The 18,794-nt window shown below is 35.5% G+C and overlaps 1 protein-coding gene across 2 annotated transcripts in view; it reads left to right on the top strand.

Moving 5' to 3' along the window:
• The window catches only part of LOC129246848 (germinal center kinase 1), a 37,025-nt gene that overhangs the window by 4,050 nt on the left and 14,181 nt on the right, over positions 1–18,794 (top strand). For both annotated transcript variants that reach the window (XM_054885514.1, XM_054885515.1), the window contains exon 2: positions 1,157–2,211. In XM_054885514.1, the coding sequence (XP_054741489.1) occupies positions 1,453–2,211 (759 nt within the window). In that variant the 5' untranslated portion in view covers positions 1,157–1,452. The remainder of the gene's footprint in view (positions 1–1,156; positions 2,212–18,794) is intronic.

The raw sequence follows: 18,794 nt of genomic DNA, 5'->3' as shown, positions 1-18,794 counted from the left end.
ATAAAAAAATAATAATAAAAAAACAATAATAAAAATAATAAGCTTTGGCCATAGAACTAAAATGTATTTACTTATCAAGCGAGCGAAGTGAACATAACTCCAATAATTATGTCTTCCACTGGATTAGTACCGAAGCATCTAATAAAAAACTTAAAGAAACATCTTTCAGAAGACATGCAGAAATCGGCCATACTGGAGACATGAGCAATAGCTCGAAGATTTTTAAATATTTAAGCAATAGCAATCGCATAGGCGTAGAACTTGGACTACGCTCCACCAGAGCACAATCCCGTGACAATTTTATCCGGGATGTGTAAACTCCGGCAATACGGCAATAGTCAAGACGGATTATACTCAAATAAAAAGTAATAATAAAAAAAAAAATAATACATAATAATAAAATAATAATAATAATAATAAAATAATAATAATAATAAAATAATAATAATAAAATAATAATAATATTTAATAAAAAAAATAATAAAAAACCTTATTTAAATAAAAAAATATAAAAAAATACAAAAATAGAAATTATAAAAATACAAAAAAAAATACTAAAAAAAAAATAATAAAAAAAAATAATAAAAGAAAAATAATAAAAAAAAAATAATAAAAAAAAAATAAAAAATTAAAAAAAAAAATTAAAAAAAAAATAAAAAATTAAAAAAAATAAAAGAAATAAAAAAATATATAAAAAATTACAAAAAAAAAAATGTAAAAACAAATTAAAAAAATAAAAAGAAATAAAAAAATAGATAATAAAAGAAAATAAAGAAAGAGAAAATAAAAAAATAAAATTTTTTTTAAATCTATCCAATGAACTTTTTAACTCACCCAATATTTTATTAATGATAATTTTTTTCATTAATCCATAGTATATTTTCATCGTTTTATTTTTAAAATTCTTTCACCATGCTCAGTCATACATTTTTTTCGAATTAAATAAAAGTAAAAAGCCAAGCACAAAACGTCAATTAATATTCTAGTCAGCGGGTTAAATCACTCTGCGGCAGTTAAAGGTGTGTGTGTGTGCGTATATATGACAATATATATGTTCATAGGTATGTGAACTCAGTACCCGATACTCAGTGTAATAAAGAAAATAATCGACTACAGAATTCTGTCTAATGAAATGATTATTTTCACTTCAATGCAGCATTTCAAAGAGAGGAAATAAAAATTAAACCAAAGACAAAAAAAAAAACAAAAAAAAACACATGTATATAAAATATTATATGCCTTTATTGATGCGCCATTGTCACTTGAACGTCGAGGCGCGCACTTCAGCTGCCCAAAAACAGTAAAGGCAATAACATTTGTGCGCGGTGTCGTCATCATAGTCAAACAGATAAACGAAAAATAAACATTTAATTCGTGCCAGTAAGATAAACACGTACAATAACAACAATAACAGCAGCAACGCCAACAAAAGTCAAATCAAATATTACAGGAATGTGGCGCAGCACTCATGTCAACGTTGATGTTACAAATAATGCTGGTGGGAGTGGCGGTGCTAATTCTGGTGCTGGGGCAGGCGGCATACAACGCAGTGCATCAACACATTTTTCAAATCATCACCACCAACACCAACTACAACAACAACAAAAACAACATGCACATCAGTCCCATTACATGGATGGCGCAACACCTGTCGGTGGTGCGACCTCAAAGCAAATGTCCCAATTGCAGCGCGATCGTTTCAGTTCCCCCCAAACTATACTGCAAGATGCCATTGCCGAATCGAAGATAAGTTTACATGTGAATTATCGTCATAGTGGCGTCAACAGCAGCAACAGTAACAACAGTGGTAGTAGTAGTAATAGCAATAATAGCAACAACAACAAATCGGATCATCAAAGCGGTGCCATATCCGTGCAGCCACGTCCGCGTCCCGTCTCCATGTACGAACAATATCGTCCACGTCCACATAGCGCCGTTTTGGATTCTCCACCACCGCCACTAACGCCGACTACAGCTGCCGCAATTGCGCTCGGACGTAGTGAGAGTTTCTATTTTGGTGAGAGCGCACAAAATGCGGCCGCATTGCGGCAACATCAACATCAGCATCAGCAACGTCAATTCCAACACAAGACACATCAGCAACACTATACAAAGCATGCGCACGCGGCAGCGGCGGCGGCGGCGGCGGTGGCAGCTAGTGGAAAATCGCCAGCGCGGCGCGCAAATCTGCGGCAAAGCCCCAGCGAACTGGTATGCAAGAAACACTTGATGCTTCCCATTTTATTCCACCATTGATTTTGTATTTCTTGTTTTTTTTGTTGTTGTTGTGTTTATGAATGCCTCAAAAGTGTAGAAAATCGAAAACTCGTGTTGTGTCGGACACCTGTTTAAGGCGGCATAAAACCCGCATTTTGCTTGTATGCAATGCGCTTCCACTTCCTCACTCGCTTTTGGCGGTTGCATGCGTCGTTTTGATCACTTTAAGTGGTGGCATGTGGGTTTGCTGGCACAATTTTTCATGCCATAAGTGTGTTGCTGCGGAAGTAATTATACTTTGCACTGCCCATTGGTTCTCCAACGTCCAACGCCAATTTTTGCTTCAAGCTTTTTGGTATTTATAACGGATTTGCGATTTTTCTCTTTTTTGGGCGTAAATATTTTTTCCCATATTCGTTATATACATACATATGCACATATGTACACCAATATAGGTTTCTAAACTACGTTGGTCGTTAGGGAAAAGCTTTGGATTAAACAGTGATAAATAATATTCAAAAATACCAATGCTCTTTACTTAATCTTCGATAACAAAATATGATGTATGACCCGCTGATAAAAAAGGGTATTTAAAACTATTTACATATTCAATGGCGCAATTTCTTTGTTCAGTTATTGAATAAGTAGATAGATATCGCAATATTAGCGTTTTCCTGTCATTTGCACCTCCAGATACGATTGTGACCAAACGACAGTTAGCTTTTTTTTAAGTTCTAGAATCTGTATTTAATCTGCCAAAACTATTTCGGTTTCTTCAAATTAATCATTCTTCATTAAAAATTTCCTTATAAGGCATTGCATTCGAAGAATTTGAATAACTGAGAGTTACAACTATGTCATTGCAATTTATAAAATAGTGAAATATGTACAGCAGCGTGCTATTTAATAGTAGTGCTTACCCTATGTTGCTTAAAATGTTGATAAACATTTTGTTTTTTGCGAAATCAGTGTTTTTGTTATTGTTGAAGTGGTTGAGTATTTTTACTGAAATTAGTGACCAGCACCGTTTTACTACCACTGTTCTCGTGTGATTATGTCTTTTTTTCCCCCTCCATCTTGTGAGATCCAAGTACAGCAGGAAATTCTTTATCTCGATGTCTGAGATTTCATTAATTTGCTATAAGAAAGCCTTACCGAAAGAGCGAAGTCGCTAGCCCTGGACATTCACATAACGCCTTCCGCTTGACTGCTTCTGCAGATGGGATTGAAAGGAGTCAGTGTTTTTATATAAATATTTCTCTTTTATCACAACCCAGTTGCAGTTTCTGTATGCAAAATAATTGGGTTTAGCTGATATTTTATTTAAAACAATATTTTTTTCAAAGAAAATGGATAAAATGATGGTGCAAAAATAGAATTGAATTTTTTTTAATTTATTTATTTCAATCTAGAGAAAGAAGTATTATTTATAATATTTATTTATTTTTTTTTTTTTTATTTATTTATTTATTTTATTTAGCTTAATTTGTCTCGGATATTGCCGGAGATTACACATCCCGGATAAAATTTTCAAGGGATTGTGCTCTGGTGGAGCGTAGTCCAAGTTCTACGCCCATGCGATTGCTATTGCTTAAATATTTAAAACTCTTCGAACATGTGGAGTCATACTTTTTCAAATTTTTGATTAGATGCTTAGGCACTAATCCAGTGGACGATATAATTATTGGTATTATGTTCACTTCCTTCGCTTTGTACATTCGTTTCTGTTCCATGGCCAAAGCTGCATACTTCGATATTTTGGTGGAGTATGTGCTTTGGATGTTGCGATTAAGAGGCACCGCTAATCGATTACTATGATTGTTTATAAAATATAATATAATGATGACAGCGTACGCTAAGTGGCAACGAGCAAGATGTATACGGATCAGAAAATTCAGATGCATTGCGACGAATGAAGCCCAGAACAGAACCGAGTACGATTTTGAAAGAATAAAATTAATGTGACCATTGAAGGAAAATTTCGTATCGAATAAAACTCCAAGATCCTTAAACTCTGTTACACTTCATCATCAAACATCATTGGATATGGTGTAGGAGGTGATAAAAATGTATTGACGTCTCGAAATGAAAACATTTATAAGTTCTCAAAGACAGACGCGACTTCATGCACCATTGATGAAGATTGCTCAAGTCGTCATTCCCATGGCAGCCTGAATCCAACCCTGGGCCAGAGGTATTCTATTGCTGCGTTTGCCATAAACGGCTCCACCCGAACTCTACCTCGGTTAGGTGCAATAAGTGCAACAGATGAAGCCACCTTAAGACCTGTTTAGGCCTTAAGTCACATAGGGAGTGGTCCACACAGTATGTGACCTCGTGTTGCTCCCTCTACCAGGCTTCCAATGCCTCAACGACTTCCACATCCCCTGATAGGCCGACACTACCAACCGTCACCACAACCCATAGCTCCACGTTAAGGAGCCTATCGGCGGAACTCAAATCCTCAAACATAGCCCACCTTTAGATGAGTTCGACGAAGCCCACCGTTGATATACACTACACAACAACAAAAATATTGCTCAAGTCGAATTGAAGGTTCTGAGCATCAACTTAGTCCTTAACAGATGAAACAATTTTTAAATTATCCGCGAAGAGCAAGAAATTCGAAAAGGAAAAACATTTGCTTATGTCATTGATAAAAATTCTCCCTTGGGGACACCTAAACAGCAGCAACAAAGGGGTTCGATAATACTCCATCTATTTTTAAGACGCACCGTCTGTCCGTCACATATGACTTAATTCAACGGGAATTTAATAAATCTTTTTTGTGCTCTTTCGATTTTCTCGGACTGGACTTCGTTGTTGCTAATGGTTTCCATATTAACATTACAGACGACTTCTCACTAAGCAATATAAAGCGATTTTAATGTTTGAGGATTTTTGAAGTTGCTATTATTTCTTCTAACAAAACGGATCATTGTGCATGCTTTGGAGACAATGAAATCATTTTGATTGGAGAATGACAGCTTGACGTCAAATATAATACCTAGATTTCTCATTTCGTAACGGTGATTCAGTAGGCAGTGACTTAGGTTAGGTTAGACTTGGTTGATCCTCTAGATCGCACATAGACCAGAAATTTATCCATAGTGATATCAAGTGTTAGTATGACGAGTTTATTTTGTAAAGGGTTTTCCAATAAGAGGTGTTATTTTGATATTCAAAGAAAAATTCTATTTTTTAATATAAATGATCGGCTGTTTATTTCATTATAAAGAGGAAGGTATGCGGTAAGGTTAGTGGAAAATAACATCAGGCAAATGACCATCACGACCACGCTTACAAGACAATATCCTTTTCATGAAATTTTCCATACCCGAATTACAAAATGGCTGCCCTATGTCCTCAATAGCCTCGCGAATTCCATCTTTGAGGTCTTGAATCGACCCTGGGCTGTTAGCGTAGACCTTATCTTTCACGTGCCCCTAAAGAAAAAAGTCACAAGGTGTTAAATCACAAGATCTCGGTGGCCGATTTTGATCATCTCTTCGAGAGATATCACGACCCGGAAAATTTTCCCGTAAAATATCAATGGTTTCGTTGCTTGTGTGGCACGTAGCGCCGTCTTGTTGAAAATAAACATTGTCCAAATCAATATCATCAAATTCCGGCCATAAAAAATCGTTAATCATCTCTCGAAATAGCACCTGTTATTCAAAATAACACCTGTTATTGGAAAACCCTGTATTTGTTCTTTGACATAAAGTTTTGATAATTTAAGTAGGCTGCTAATTTTTTGATCTGCCACATTTTCTAATGCTGAAAATGATACAGAACCTAACCAGTTGCTTCGTGTTTTGCCAAGTGCAGGGCAGTGGCAGAGTAGGTGTTCCAGAATTTTTCTCGCGCTGACTTCGTTACACATTGGTATGTATCGTTCTGCACTAGCTTTAGTTTGGACAGTGACCTCAGTTGTAATTTAATAAATAAACCTTTTAGAATTTACACGCAATTACAACAAAAATAAAAGTGAATTCATATTTCATTATATAGATAACGCTGCATGGACTTTATTTTTTATGACTGCCACATTTACCCTTCATGAAGTGGACATCTGTCCTTTACAATGGACCACAATATTTATTACGAACAACTTTCTTAACATCGGTCCACAAAGTTTCCACTTTACTGGTACTTTTTGGATCGTTGTCTTGTTGCCAGATCCATTGTAGTGGCATTTCGTATTCGGCATAATCGAATGGTGGAAGGAGGTGAGAGTCTTCTGATGAATGTCGCGTAGAGTGCCTTCACATGCTGGACATATGTTTGATATGTCGGGGTCAAATCTGCAATACCTAGAACGTGGTTGTGCCAAGGTTACGCGGGTCTCTCGGCGTAGCTGGAGCTCTGCTGTGGGTGGTGGTTGGACTCCGATTACGACATTCGGGGGTCGGGAGCTTAAGAAGGGGTTGAGAGTCTCCCGATGAATGTCGTTTATCGTCTGTCTATACCCCGTCCGGTCTAGCAGTTGCAGCTGTGTTTTATCCTGGATCTCGTCGGTGTAGTTAGAGAGATGCCGGGTTACTTGGTCTACGGCAAGTATACGTCTCACATATTCCCGCAACCCTTTTCTGCCATAGAGTACAATTTTGCTCATCTGTCCACAAAATATTTCGCCATTTTTGAAGTGGCCACAACAAGTGCTCATTTGGGAATTTTAGTTTTTTATCCACGTGATTTTGTTTTGAAAGATAAACTTTGCGAGGCATCCGAGTAAACAATTTATGCCACGAAAACATCTTCTGACCCGTACACACTCCACATGATAAGCTTAGCTCATCTTTAGTCGTCCTTATGTATTTAGCATTTCATGGGACGCCGACAAAATTGTTGTACGTTTCCGTGGTTCAGAATAGCTTTGGTGTGCATTATATATATTTTTTTAACAGATCAACTTAGTATATTTACTTTATACGTTTTACCTTCACTTATCAAATATTTCTTTTTTTTTTATCAAATTACGCATCTCCGTGGCACAATTTTTCCACCACTCACTTCAAAGAAATTAATTGTGATAACCCATTAATTAATTTATTTGTATGTTGTAGATAACTATATCACTTAGTTTCGAAAACCGTATGTATCAAATTTTCGATAATGGTCTACGAAAACTAAAACACTGCCTCACAAACCGCGTAGAACTACAGCCGTTGCAAAATACTTAGAACGATGCCCAGTTCTTTCAATTTGAGACTTTTCCATTTTGCATATTAGGTTTTATTTTATAAATTTAAAAAGTTTTTAATCTGTATCGGTATTTTTGCCATTTTTTCTTACTTCATGTGCAAAATTCAACAACCCTTTTTGGTTGTTTGGCGGAGCTCCTCCTCGTATTTGTGGTGTGCGTCTTGATGTTGTTCCACAAATGCAGGGACCTACAGTTTAAAGCTGACTTCGAATGGTAGATATTTTTAAGAGGAGCTTTTTCATGGCAGAAATAGATTCGGAGGTTTGCCATTGCCTGCCGAGTGGCGACAGCTAATAGGAAAAACAATTTTCTATTATTTGATGTTCATGCCAGAAGATTCAAACCCACGTTCTCTCCGAATTCCGAATGGTAGTCACGCACCAACTCATTCGGCTACGGCGGCCGCCTAAGAAAAACACATTTTTTTACTTCATGTACAAAATTCAATATAATGAGAAATTATTTTGAAAAAATTGCTTAAGAATGAAGCAAAATAATTCACAAATCATAAGAAATGTTTCGCCTGGGAAGAGTATACATAAACAAACTTTTTGTTGAAACTACTTTTTACTTTATTACTGCCGCACAGCGCCGTTTCATTGACCTTTTCAAATAACTGATACTAATTTGTGATATTCTGCGTACTGAGTGCATTTTTTACGTTGTTTCAAAGATGTTCTATTGGATTTAAGTCGGCACTCGAAGATGCCCAATCCAGAACGGTGATCAAATTGTCTTCGAAAAGCTTTTCTACCACACGAGAAGTGTACTTCGGATCATTTTCTTGTTTAAATTTCCAAATCACTCGACAACTCTCTTCCGCATAAAATATATTACATTTTGAAGTATCCATATTACCTTCAGTACGCTGAATTGGCCCGACACCGTTTCAGGAAAAGCACCCCCACACCATTATTGAGCCTCTCCCGTGCTTTATGATTGTTGAGACGAATTTGGGGTCGAGTGCTGCACGTTTTAGCCACCGTACGTGCATACTTCCTACCATCTGGACCAACTCTATTTATTTTCGTTTCATCGTTCAATAAAATATAATGCTACTGATTCTGTGTCCAGGAAATGTGCTTTCGAACTCAAACTCCGTGCCAGTTGACCGTGAAGCTCTGCTTCTGCCGTTCGAAGCGCAATTGTTCTTTTCGTTATGGCCTTTTCCAGGTGAACAAACATTTCTTGATGAATATCAGCAGCACTCTTCCTGGGATACTGTTTTGATAATCTAATGATCATCGTATCAATATGGCTGGTAGTCTTTAGCGCTTTCTTTTTTCTGGGAACGTTTTCTGTTTTTTTATGCTCGGGAAAAATATTTCAAAGCAATAAAAATCAACGTTTTTAAAACGTTTAATTGTGTTGAAATTACAGTGTAGGATTATCTGGTCTCTTGCAACTCTATGATTGCTTTTCGAAGAGTCGAGGTGCAATTTTTTCCTTTCGACATTGTTGGATCGTTTCAACTAAAGTAAAGTGCTGTAGGTGTACTCCAAATACTTTATTCTTTACTTACATATTCGAAACTGTTTCTGTGGAGAGATCCCTTCTAATTTATGGAATAGTCGAAAGTCATACGGCGCTATACCTAGGCCAACTTCTAATGTCAGCTCCAGTTATGATGGCTACTTAGACCAAACTGAATAATAATTTGTTCATAAAATTAAGAATCTATTTATATTTATCTTAAAAAAAACTATTTGGTTTCCTTCAAAGTAAGCTCTCTTCTTCATAAGTGTGTCTTGGTCAGAACCATCCCTGTGCAGTTCTTAACGAGACGCTAATTTTCAACAGAAAATGAATGTTTTTGAAATCAAAGAACAGGAGACGTGTTTGAGACTTTCAAAGTCTTTTCAATTGGTCCATAGTATATGAGACGGCAGCTCGAAAATACTGAAATGGATGAACTCTATTATAGTTAGGGCAATAATAACCTACTGAGCGATTGATTGGTTCTACAAGGGCTAACTAAGCTCGACTGCTTAACGAGTGTGCGTCACTGCCTAACAGAAGCACACACTTCGAGGTGATTCTCGAACTAAAGCTGCTATATATATGTAGTTATAGGCTGCCCAGATAAACGAATCCCACTACATACCGTTGGAGAAAGCTTTGGAAAGGAAAATAAATGATATCACTGAATCGTTGAATATATGTAGATAAGTGGACAGTTTCCTTTGATTCGAATCTTCAGAGGTGATATTAAAAAGGCTGGACTTGTGATAGAAGGCTCGCGACTAAGCTGAATAAGAGGGTAAACTGGAGCTCATACGCCTCTGAGAGGCATCTCCAAAATAATACCCTACCTTGATATACAGTCGACTCGAAGAGATCCGGAAGCTCCGAGCATTTTTCGTCGCATATCTCCGCTGTTAGTCTGTACGGAGAGAAAAAAATAGTGAAAATTCATTGTATTGAGCACATCTTTCAGCATTTAAGGCTGGTATCATCTATGCATTGAGGTAAAATCATCACTAGACCTGGAGTGTATAGATAGACTAAAATTTCTAGCGACGCGCTATTAAATTCAACTCCTCTGGATTCCAGACCTCAAAGGTATTGGCGAGAGCGAGGAAGGTGACAAATTGGATGGAAGGCCACGGTAACCACAGCAATAGGAACCGAGCGCTTCCTGGAGTAATACACTATTAGGGAAGAACTCAGATAACTATGCTGGTTTTATATTATGGGACTAAGCCAGGCAAATTCTTTACTGACAAAGTAAAACATTGAGAGGCTTAAACGTCTTTTAAGACTTACAGACTGCGACGACAATAAATAATAAAGCCAAGGAAGATTACAGATATACGGTACTACCCAATGTCTTCTTCCATTTCATAAGAGCATTAGCTCTGGATGAACTTAGGGCAGAGAAAGGGGCACAATAGATTTTCTTACCTCATACTATTACTTTTTTTATTTATTCAAAGATAAATAGATATGAAATATATGAATAGATGGAAAAATTCCAAAAGGATTGCTTTATAGTTCCTTCGTCGAAGGCTTTCGCAGACTGATTAGATAACCTAACTCAGGCAATGGTGAGCACAGTGTACGCACTCGCATATAGATTATTAGGGAATAATGTAATCGAATATGCTGAAACTCGAAAAAATACCTTTTCGGTAATTTCCTAGAATCGTTTAAGTCACAGTGGCAGGTCTTGTTTAAGGCTATTATTTGAAAATTAATACAGAAAAATTGACGCAAAAACAAAGAAGTTTAGAGGATCTACTTGAGTAATAATTAAAAGAGATTTAAGTATCCCAAAAGCTTCTCTAAGGGTAAACTGAGGATATGTGATTTATCACCCCTAACATTTGCTTCTCGAGTGCGATGCAATAATGAGAAAAAGAAGTGAATGTTTCGGCCTGTTACAGCTGGAAGAGGAGACAAACTTTTTGTAGGTTTATTTTGGAAACTGGATTTGGATGTAGTATTAAGAAGAGTAAAGGGCACAAAATATCCATCAAGACGTACTCCATAAATAGGAGGTGGAGCTCGGCCAAGCACCTATCCGAAGCGTACGCGCCAATTCTTTATTTATTTTAATGGGCACAAAATAAGCTAAGGTCGAAGTGCAAACCTGCATTTCATTCTAGTCTAATAGCCAAGTGTTGACATTATAGTGTCAGTAGGTACTTAACTTTGGCTTCGCTGATAAAATGGAAATCAATCGAATGGCGTAGAAATTTGCCGATAAAGGTAAACGGACAGAGATTTTGTGAACACCGCTATTCAAAATCCTGAATCCGTTTATGAAAGGCAATATAACATAAATTCCGATTTATTGTCATTGACGGAAAACAAATTAATTAAGCGGTGTAAATGGCTGCTTTAACAAAGGAATTTTGAAAGTTTCTTTCTTTTCGTGTACATTTTTTTTTTGCTACCGACATTTTTGCAAACAAAGACAGAACTCAGAAAAGGTATTCGTCCCTTCGGTTTCTTTTTGTATAATTAAGCAGGCGAAACAATGAGTACTGACTGTGCCCATATGCATACTTATGTACAGTGAAGGCCATTGATTATTGTACACTCACATTTGGTTTCTTAAGTACTTCCACTTCACCTTTTGTTTTTTTAATACTTTCACACGCCATGCGCTTACAAAGTCCTGGTATAAATAAATTCTGATCGCAGTGAGTTTTTAGGAGCTGGAATTGCGGAATTTTTTATATAACTTTTTTTTATATAACTTTTTCCAATCCTCGTTATTCTTCACAAACAGCTAAGGTTACAGTCTGTTGTTCAGGTTCTTATAAAAAGTTTATTTCAGTTTTGTTTTTTTGCTAACAAAATAAAATAAATGCATTTTAGCAGACTTCGTTGACTATAAGAAATATTTTAGCAAAATTTTTGAATTCTTTTCCTAAGTCTTAAGTATAATTCACAGTTTTTAACGGAGGAGCATACGTATAATAAGGGTCTATTGCTCCTCTAAACAATAAAGTGAACTTTACTAACCGATTATTAATTAATTATTCCTTTAGATTTAACGTGTCTTTACTCATTTCGTTTTCTCAATTGCCTGACAAAGATAATCGCTTTCTGAACGCTTTCTAAAAACTATAATCTTGTTGAACTTAAAACCTAATTATAAATTTAAAGTATACTTCAACTAACTTTTGAATGTTAATTGAAACAAAATTTTTTTACACTTTTTTTCGTTTTTTTTCGGTGATCAATTAAACATAGTTCTATTGGCATGGTTATTATGCCAATGATTCCTGGAAATTGTCTGTCTAATCCTTAATTCCCAGGCAATGAAATCAATGCCCACATGACGGCCCAACATGACGATTTTCATGAGTTTCTTAGCCTTTTCGAAAATTGGCATACTCGAATTGAACCGTTGGAATCACCGCTTTGCTGCTACTTTCATTGAGTCCATAATCAGCACACATTTGTTTGGTCGCCTTCTCCGACTTTCCATTTTTTTCTTGTTTACCTTTATTTTGGAACGCTGCATTACAGACAACTGACTTCACCGAACAAAAAACTGTCAAGGAATTTTTTGTTGAGTGTAACGTCACCTTTAAATCGCCACACAGTATGACTCAAATTCATGAATTATGTCTCATTTTGAAAAATAGGTGCGATGTGTTGATTGATAGAAGTTCTTAATAGGAAAAAAATAGTTTGAAACTTAGAAAAAGAAAGCAAGTTGGCTTTTTTCAAAAAGCAGGCTGAACTTGTTGAAATTACAAGCAAAAAACCATACTACAGGCATCATCAAGAAAAAGGTGCCACCCCTACTTACTTATATGGGGTTGGAAGAGTAAAGGAGCATATTTCTCTAATTCTTTTTTCAAATAATATGTAAATCGAATATTTTATGGGTAAGACTCCGTCAGAAAATATGAGATTTGCAAGTGGTCTTTCGATTTCTTTGAAACTTTGGGAAATATTAGTTCTAGGTAAGATACATTCAAGCCTAAAAGGATTTTGAAAAATTTTCAAAATTGAGTCATCTACGCCATGTTGAATATCGGGACCGTGTTTTTTTCAAAAATCAATATTTCTTGAACCGGTGGATGGATTTCAATGCAATTTACTGACAATATAGAAACAAATAAGTAGTTTAAATTAGTATTATGTTAAAAAAAAAATTTCGAAATTTTGACCAAAAAAAAGTCAAAAAAATTTTTTGAATCAATTTTTAGTTGATTTGGCCACTTTTTTATATTAGATTTTCTGTTATATACGTAACGATTCCTTATGATTTAACCTTTATTTTGAAAAAAAAAAAATTTATGGTGTCTATAATAGTTCTCGAGATATTGCGATTTTAGTGGAAGCGCGCACCGTGAAGTTCGCGGTTACGCAGCGCGGGAGTAGAAAAACGCGCACAGACCTGCAGCAGTCTGCTCCAGTCACTTCATACAGGAACACATAACGCAGCGCGCATTGCACACCTGTTACCTAAATCTTATAGTATATCGATAATATTAATATGAAAGATTGGTAAATCTGATTTTAATATTTTATTGCTTTTACAGTATTATTAAAGACATATCCTTGTGGGTCTTTGAAAACTTGTACAAAAGGACAATATATGGAGTTTTTATTGTCGTATAAGACCATTTTGTCTGCAATGGTATGTGAGTCTAAAACTGATTCTTGCTATTTAGGAATATGTGAAACATGTCCAGGTGTCGAACCTGTTATAGAAAAACTGCAGAAGATTTTCGATAATAATTTTATTGAAAATATTACTTATAATAGCTGGACTTCAACTGATCGTACATCACTGGAATCTTTTTGCGACACGACGGAGGAATATATGGAAAACTTTCAACGCATCTTAAAGTATTGCTTAAACACGACTTTATTGCCAAAAAGCAAAGTCAATTCCTAAAAGATTGCAAAGAATCACTTGAAGAGGGTGTTTTTATAATATTATTTGATTTTTCGCAAAATTATGAAACAATTATGCAAAATGCTATTCAAAGTGAATATTGGAGTAAGCAACAAATTACCATCCATCCCGTTGTTGTTTATTTCAAAGAAGATAACAACATTGTTTGTGAAAGCTATGTGATAATTTCTGAAGATCTTGAACATAATACCAGCGCAGTCCATCTATTTATGGAAAAAATGATATCTGAAATAAAAGAAAAGCACTCTGTTAAAAAAATAATTTATTTTACAGATGGTGCAGATTCACAATACAAAAACAAGTGTAACTTTATTAACTTGGTGTATCACAAACGTGATTTTGGAATTGAAGCTTCTTGGGAATTCTTTGCTACATCACACGGTAAAAGCCCCTGTGACGGAATTGGGGGTACTGTGAAACGAGAAGCTGCCAGAGCTTGTCTGCAACGGAGTAGTGCTGAACAAATTAAAACAGCGAAAGATATGTACGAGTGGAGCTTAACTGCTTTAACAAATATAAAAGCGATTTTTTGTTCTAAGAAGGAACACGATAAAAAGGCCAGAAACTTACAACAACGATTTGACAAAGCCCAAACAATTACTGGTACAAGAAGCTTCCACTCATTCACACCAATCAGCGATAATAAAATTCAATGTAAAAAATATTCTTTTTCTACGGAAAAATTTGAATTCGAAATTGAAAAAAAAATAAAAGAAAGCGTTAAAATTTAAAATTGAGTTTTAGACAAAAGCCTTAAAGTTTTACAGAATATTAGCTAACAAAAGTTAATATTAACAAAATAGACTGTTTATAATAATTGTTGATTATTTTAATTTTCGCTTTACCTTGATTTGTACAAAATAAATAAACATATACACTTAAATCGCTTGTACTGTCTAATGGCAGGACTGCCTGGCGGTTACGGTACGCGAACCGTGCGTGCGCGCTTCCACTAAAATCGCAATATCTCGAGAACTATTATAGACACCATAAAATTTTTTTTTTTTCAAAATAAAGGTTAAATCATAAGGAATCGTTACGTATATAACAGAAAATCTAATATAAAAAAGTGGCCAAATCAACTAAAAATTGATTCAAAAAATTTTTTTGACTTTTTTTTGGTCAAAATTTCGAAATTTTTTTTTTAACATACTACTGTGTCCAAAAAATAAGGTGACATTGTATTTATTTTGAAAATTCTTTATTTATTCTTCCAAATCAATTTCATCCCCTTCAAAGTAATCCCCTCCCGACACAATGCACTTATGCCAACGTTTTTTCCAATTTTCGAAACACTGGTTGTAGTCACTTTCCGGGATGGCCTTCAGTTCCGTCTTCGTTGCGGCTTGAATCTCCTCTATCGTGTCAAAACGGTGTCCCCGGAGCGGTCTTTTGAGCCTGCTGAACAGCCAGAAGTCGCACGGTGCCAGATCAGGTGAATACGGTGGTTGCGGAACGATATGGGTTGAGTTTTTGATGAAATGATCACGAATTACGAGTCCAAAAAATTCAATGTTTTCGGTACCAGTCGAGATTTGACGCGCTTGAGGCCCAAAACATCCTTCAAAATGGTATTGACTGAGCCTTTCGATATGCCAACATCATCAGCAAGGTCTCTAATCGTTAATCGACGGTTTTTCAACACCAAATCTTTGATTTGTTGGACGTGAGCTTCGTCAGTTGAGGTTGATGGTCGCCCAGGACGCTCTTCGTCTTCGACACGTTCACGACCGGCTTGGAACTCACTATACCACTTGTAAACATTTTTTTTAGACATAGCCTCATCACCAAAGGCTTTCTGCACCATCCTCAACGTATCCGAAAATTGATTCCGCAAACAAAATTTAATGCAAATTCTTTGCTCAACAAATTTCGACATTGCAAAAAACGAGAAACTCACTTTTAGCAGCTCACAAAACGACGCGTATCTCAAACAGTAAATGAATATTTCACATGAAATTTGACATAGATGTCACTCACAGTACTACCAACCTAAAAAAAAAAAGAATTATCCTAATCCTTCAAAGCGCGCAGTTTAAAATCAAATGTCACCTTATTTTTTGGACACAGTAGTAATACTAATTTAAACTACTTTTTGTTTCTATATTGTCAGTAAATTGCATTGAAATCCATCCACCGGTTCAAGAAATATTGATTTTTGAAAAAAACACGGTCCCGATATTCAACATGGCGTAGATGACTCAATTTTGAAAATTTTTCAAAATCCTTTTAGGCTTGAATGTATCTTACCTAGAACTAATATTTCCCAAAGTTTCAAAGAAATCGAAAGACCACTTGCAAATCTCATATTTTCTGACGGAGTCTTACCCTTATTCAAACTTTGCAACATATCAAAGGTAAATATTTTACCCATATTTTGTCATTTTGACCACTTTTCATGTGATTACTCAGAGTTAAGTTCCTTGGCGTTGTGGCAAAAGCTCATAGTAAAAGGTTTTCCAATAACAGCTGCTAGGTGTTAAACAGGAGAGATGATTAACGACTTTTTATGGCCGGAATTGGATGGTATTGATCTGGGCAACGTTTATTTTCAACAAGACGGCGCTACGTGCCACACAAGCAACGAAACCATTGATCTTTTACGGGAAAAGTTTCCGGACCGTGTTATCTCTCGAAGAGGTGATCACAATCGTCCACCGAGATCTTGCGATTTAACAACTTGTGACTTTTTTCTTTGGGGCGACGTGAAAGAGAAGGTCTACTCCAACAGCCCAGTTTCGATTCAAGACCTCAAAGATGGAATTGCAATTCGGTTATGGAAAAAAACTAAAAAAAAGATATTAGATTTGAAAAAATCCTTCGATCAGGCACGAGTGTTTTATGTTTTTTAAAAGCAGTATAAATTTTATTGAAATCTACTAACCGGTTTTTAAGTTACAGTGATTACCAGTTCAAAAAACATAGTTTTGAGAAAAACGCATTTAATGTTTTGCGAACGCTCCGGAGCTCCCAAGCGCCCTTTGTTAATTGTTGAATAACTCGATTCACTTCAAATTTTCACACAATACTTTTAAGATATATAAATATACTAGCAAACCCGGCCCGCTTCGCTGGGCACACTAAAATAGAATAGATATGGTTTAGAACAGAAAAGATATAGTTTTCATATTATTTATTTCTTCATTCTTTATTCAAGCGCTTTGACATAAACAATATTTTTTGTTTTTCTATTTGTTTTTGAGTAAATATATAATGTTGTTGGCTTCCCAACACGTGAACAGCCAACGTACATATAGTTGACCATGGGTGAATACTGGTTCTTCTAAATTCATCCCGCATATTTCTAAAGTTTGCCCTTGTGATTTATTGATAGTTATTGCAAATGCTAAACGAATGGGCAGTTGCAAACGCTTGAATTCAAATGGCAATTCAGGTGGAATCATTGGAATTCTTGGTATTAGAACGTCTTCATTCTTGAATTTGCCAATTAAAATAGTTGCTTGGATAACATTATTCATCAATCGTTTGACTACTTCATTTTGTTCTTGACGTTCTTCTGATGTCGCGATATTCCGGGCATTTCTCATGCGCCTATTATTATTTGTCGAACGACCAATATGATTACGTGATTGTCTTGGCATTTGTACTGTAATAAACATGATTGTAATTATGGTATTCTGAGATTGTAAAACATGTTTTTTTTCAATTTTGTGGATTATATATTCGATGCATATGTGTTTAAAGGCCAAGTCCACATGGTCAGGAATTTTTTATTTTGTTGTGATTTTCTTAAATCATCTCTTTTCTTCTGAAAATTGTTGACAATTTGCATGATAAGACTATTAATTTTTTCATCAAAGTTACGCATTTTTCGTGCTCTTCTTTTGCATCCTTTAACAATTTCTTTTGTTTTTTCATTTTTTTTTTACCATTTTTTTCACTCATGGTGTATCGTAGCTTATCGCATATGAACCGAAAAAATAAATCCACAAAACATAATTTCATTTGAACATTCGGATTTCACATTAAATTCTCAAATTTCGTAAGAAACTATTCACTGTTCCAACATCCACTCCAAAAAAATTCACAAAAAATGTTTACACTTTGCACTTACGGTTTCTCCTTATGGCGTCCAAATCAGAAAGAAATATTGACACATTGTAACTCACACTGTCAATTTGACAGTTCAGTTCCGCCCCAAGCGTTAAAAAAGTAAACGACATTATGGCTGGTTCAAAAGAACGCTGTACGCGTTGCCGGTGTTCCGAATTACAACCAAACTTTACGAAACCCATTTTCAATACTTACTTAACAATGTGTGTAAGTTTGGTTTAATTCGGTGCAAAGACACGGCGGGTCCACGTTTTAAAGCACTTATCAACAGCTTCCATTTGCTACCCATATTGTACAAACACATCCTAGGGTTACCCGGCTCCACGTTTTGGCCTATTTCTCGAGACTCTGGTATCCGATTCTTAAAATTTCAAAACACAAACCTTCTCCACATGTGTCTCTTCAATGTGGCAAAGTTTGGTTCCATTCTCCGTAAAGTTCATCACAACGGCAAAAACGGCTGAATTTTTATATATATAGATAGATAGATAAGGGGTTATATACACTTGTAAGGCTGGAAAATCACGTTTTTTTTGAGAATGTTTTACAAAGAACGATTTTATTAAACAAATACAATTTTTAATTATTCAAATAATGTCTACTTTAAAGTTAATTATAGCGCGTAAAGTTAGTGAAAATATTGAAGTGCATGGCTCCTGCAGATGATCTCCCAAGCGTCCTCCAAAACACAGCGTTCGGCGGTGTACTAAATATTTTCGGTTTGGATTATCTGAAATCGAAAAACCAATTAGGTTCTTTTTGTGGATAGATAAAGCTAGGAAGCTCGAAGGAATAGTCAAATTTTAATTTTTGATAAAATGGCAGCTATAGGAAAAAAATCGAATTTTCTACAAAAGTTTTCGCGAAAAATTGCCTAAAAAAAGTAGAAAAAATCACCAGAATTCT

Source organism: Anastrepha obliqua, chromosome 5 (genome assembly GCF_027943255.1).
Source record: "Anastrepha obliqua isolate idAnaObli1 chromosome 5, idAnaObli1_1.0, whole genome shotgun sequence".
NCBI classification, from domain to species: Eukaryota; Metazoa; Arthropoda; class Insecta; order Diptera; family Tephritidae; genus Anastrepha; species Anastrepha obliqua.
Note: the sequence above shows the minus strand (reverse complement) of the source record. Positions and strands in the feature narration are given on the sequence as shown.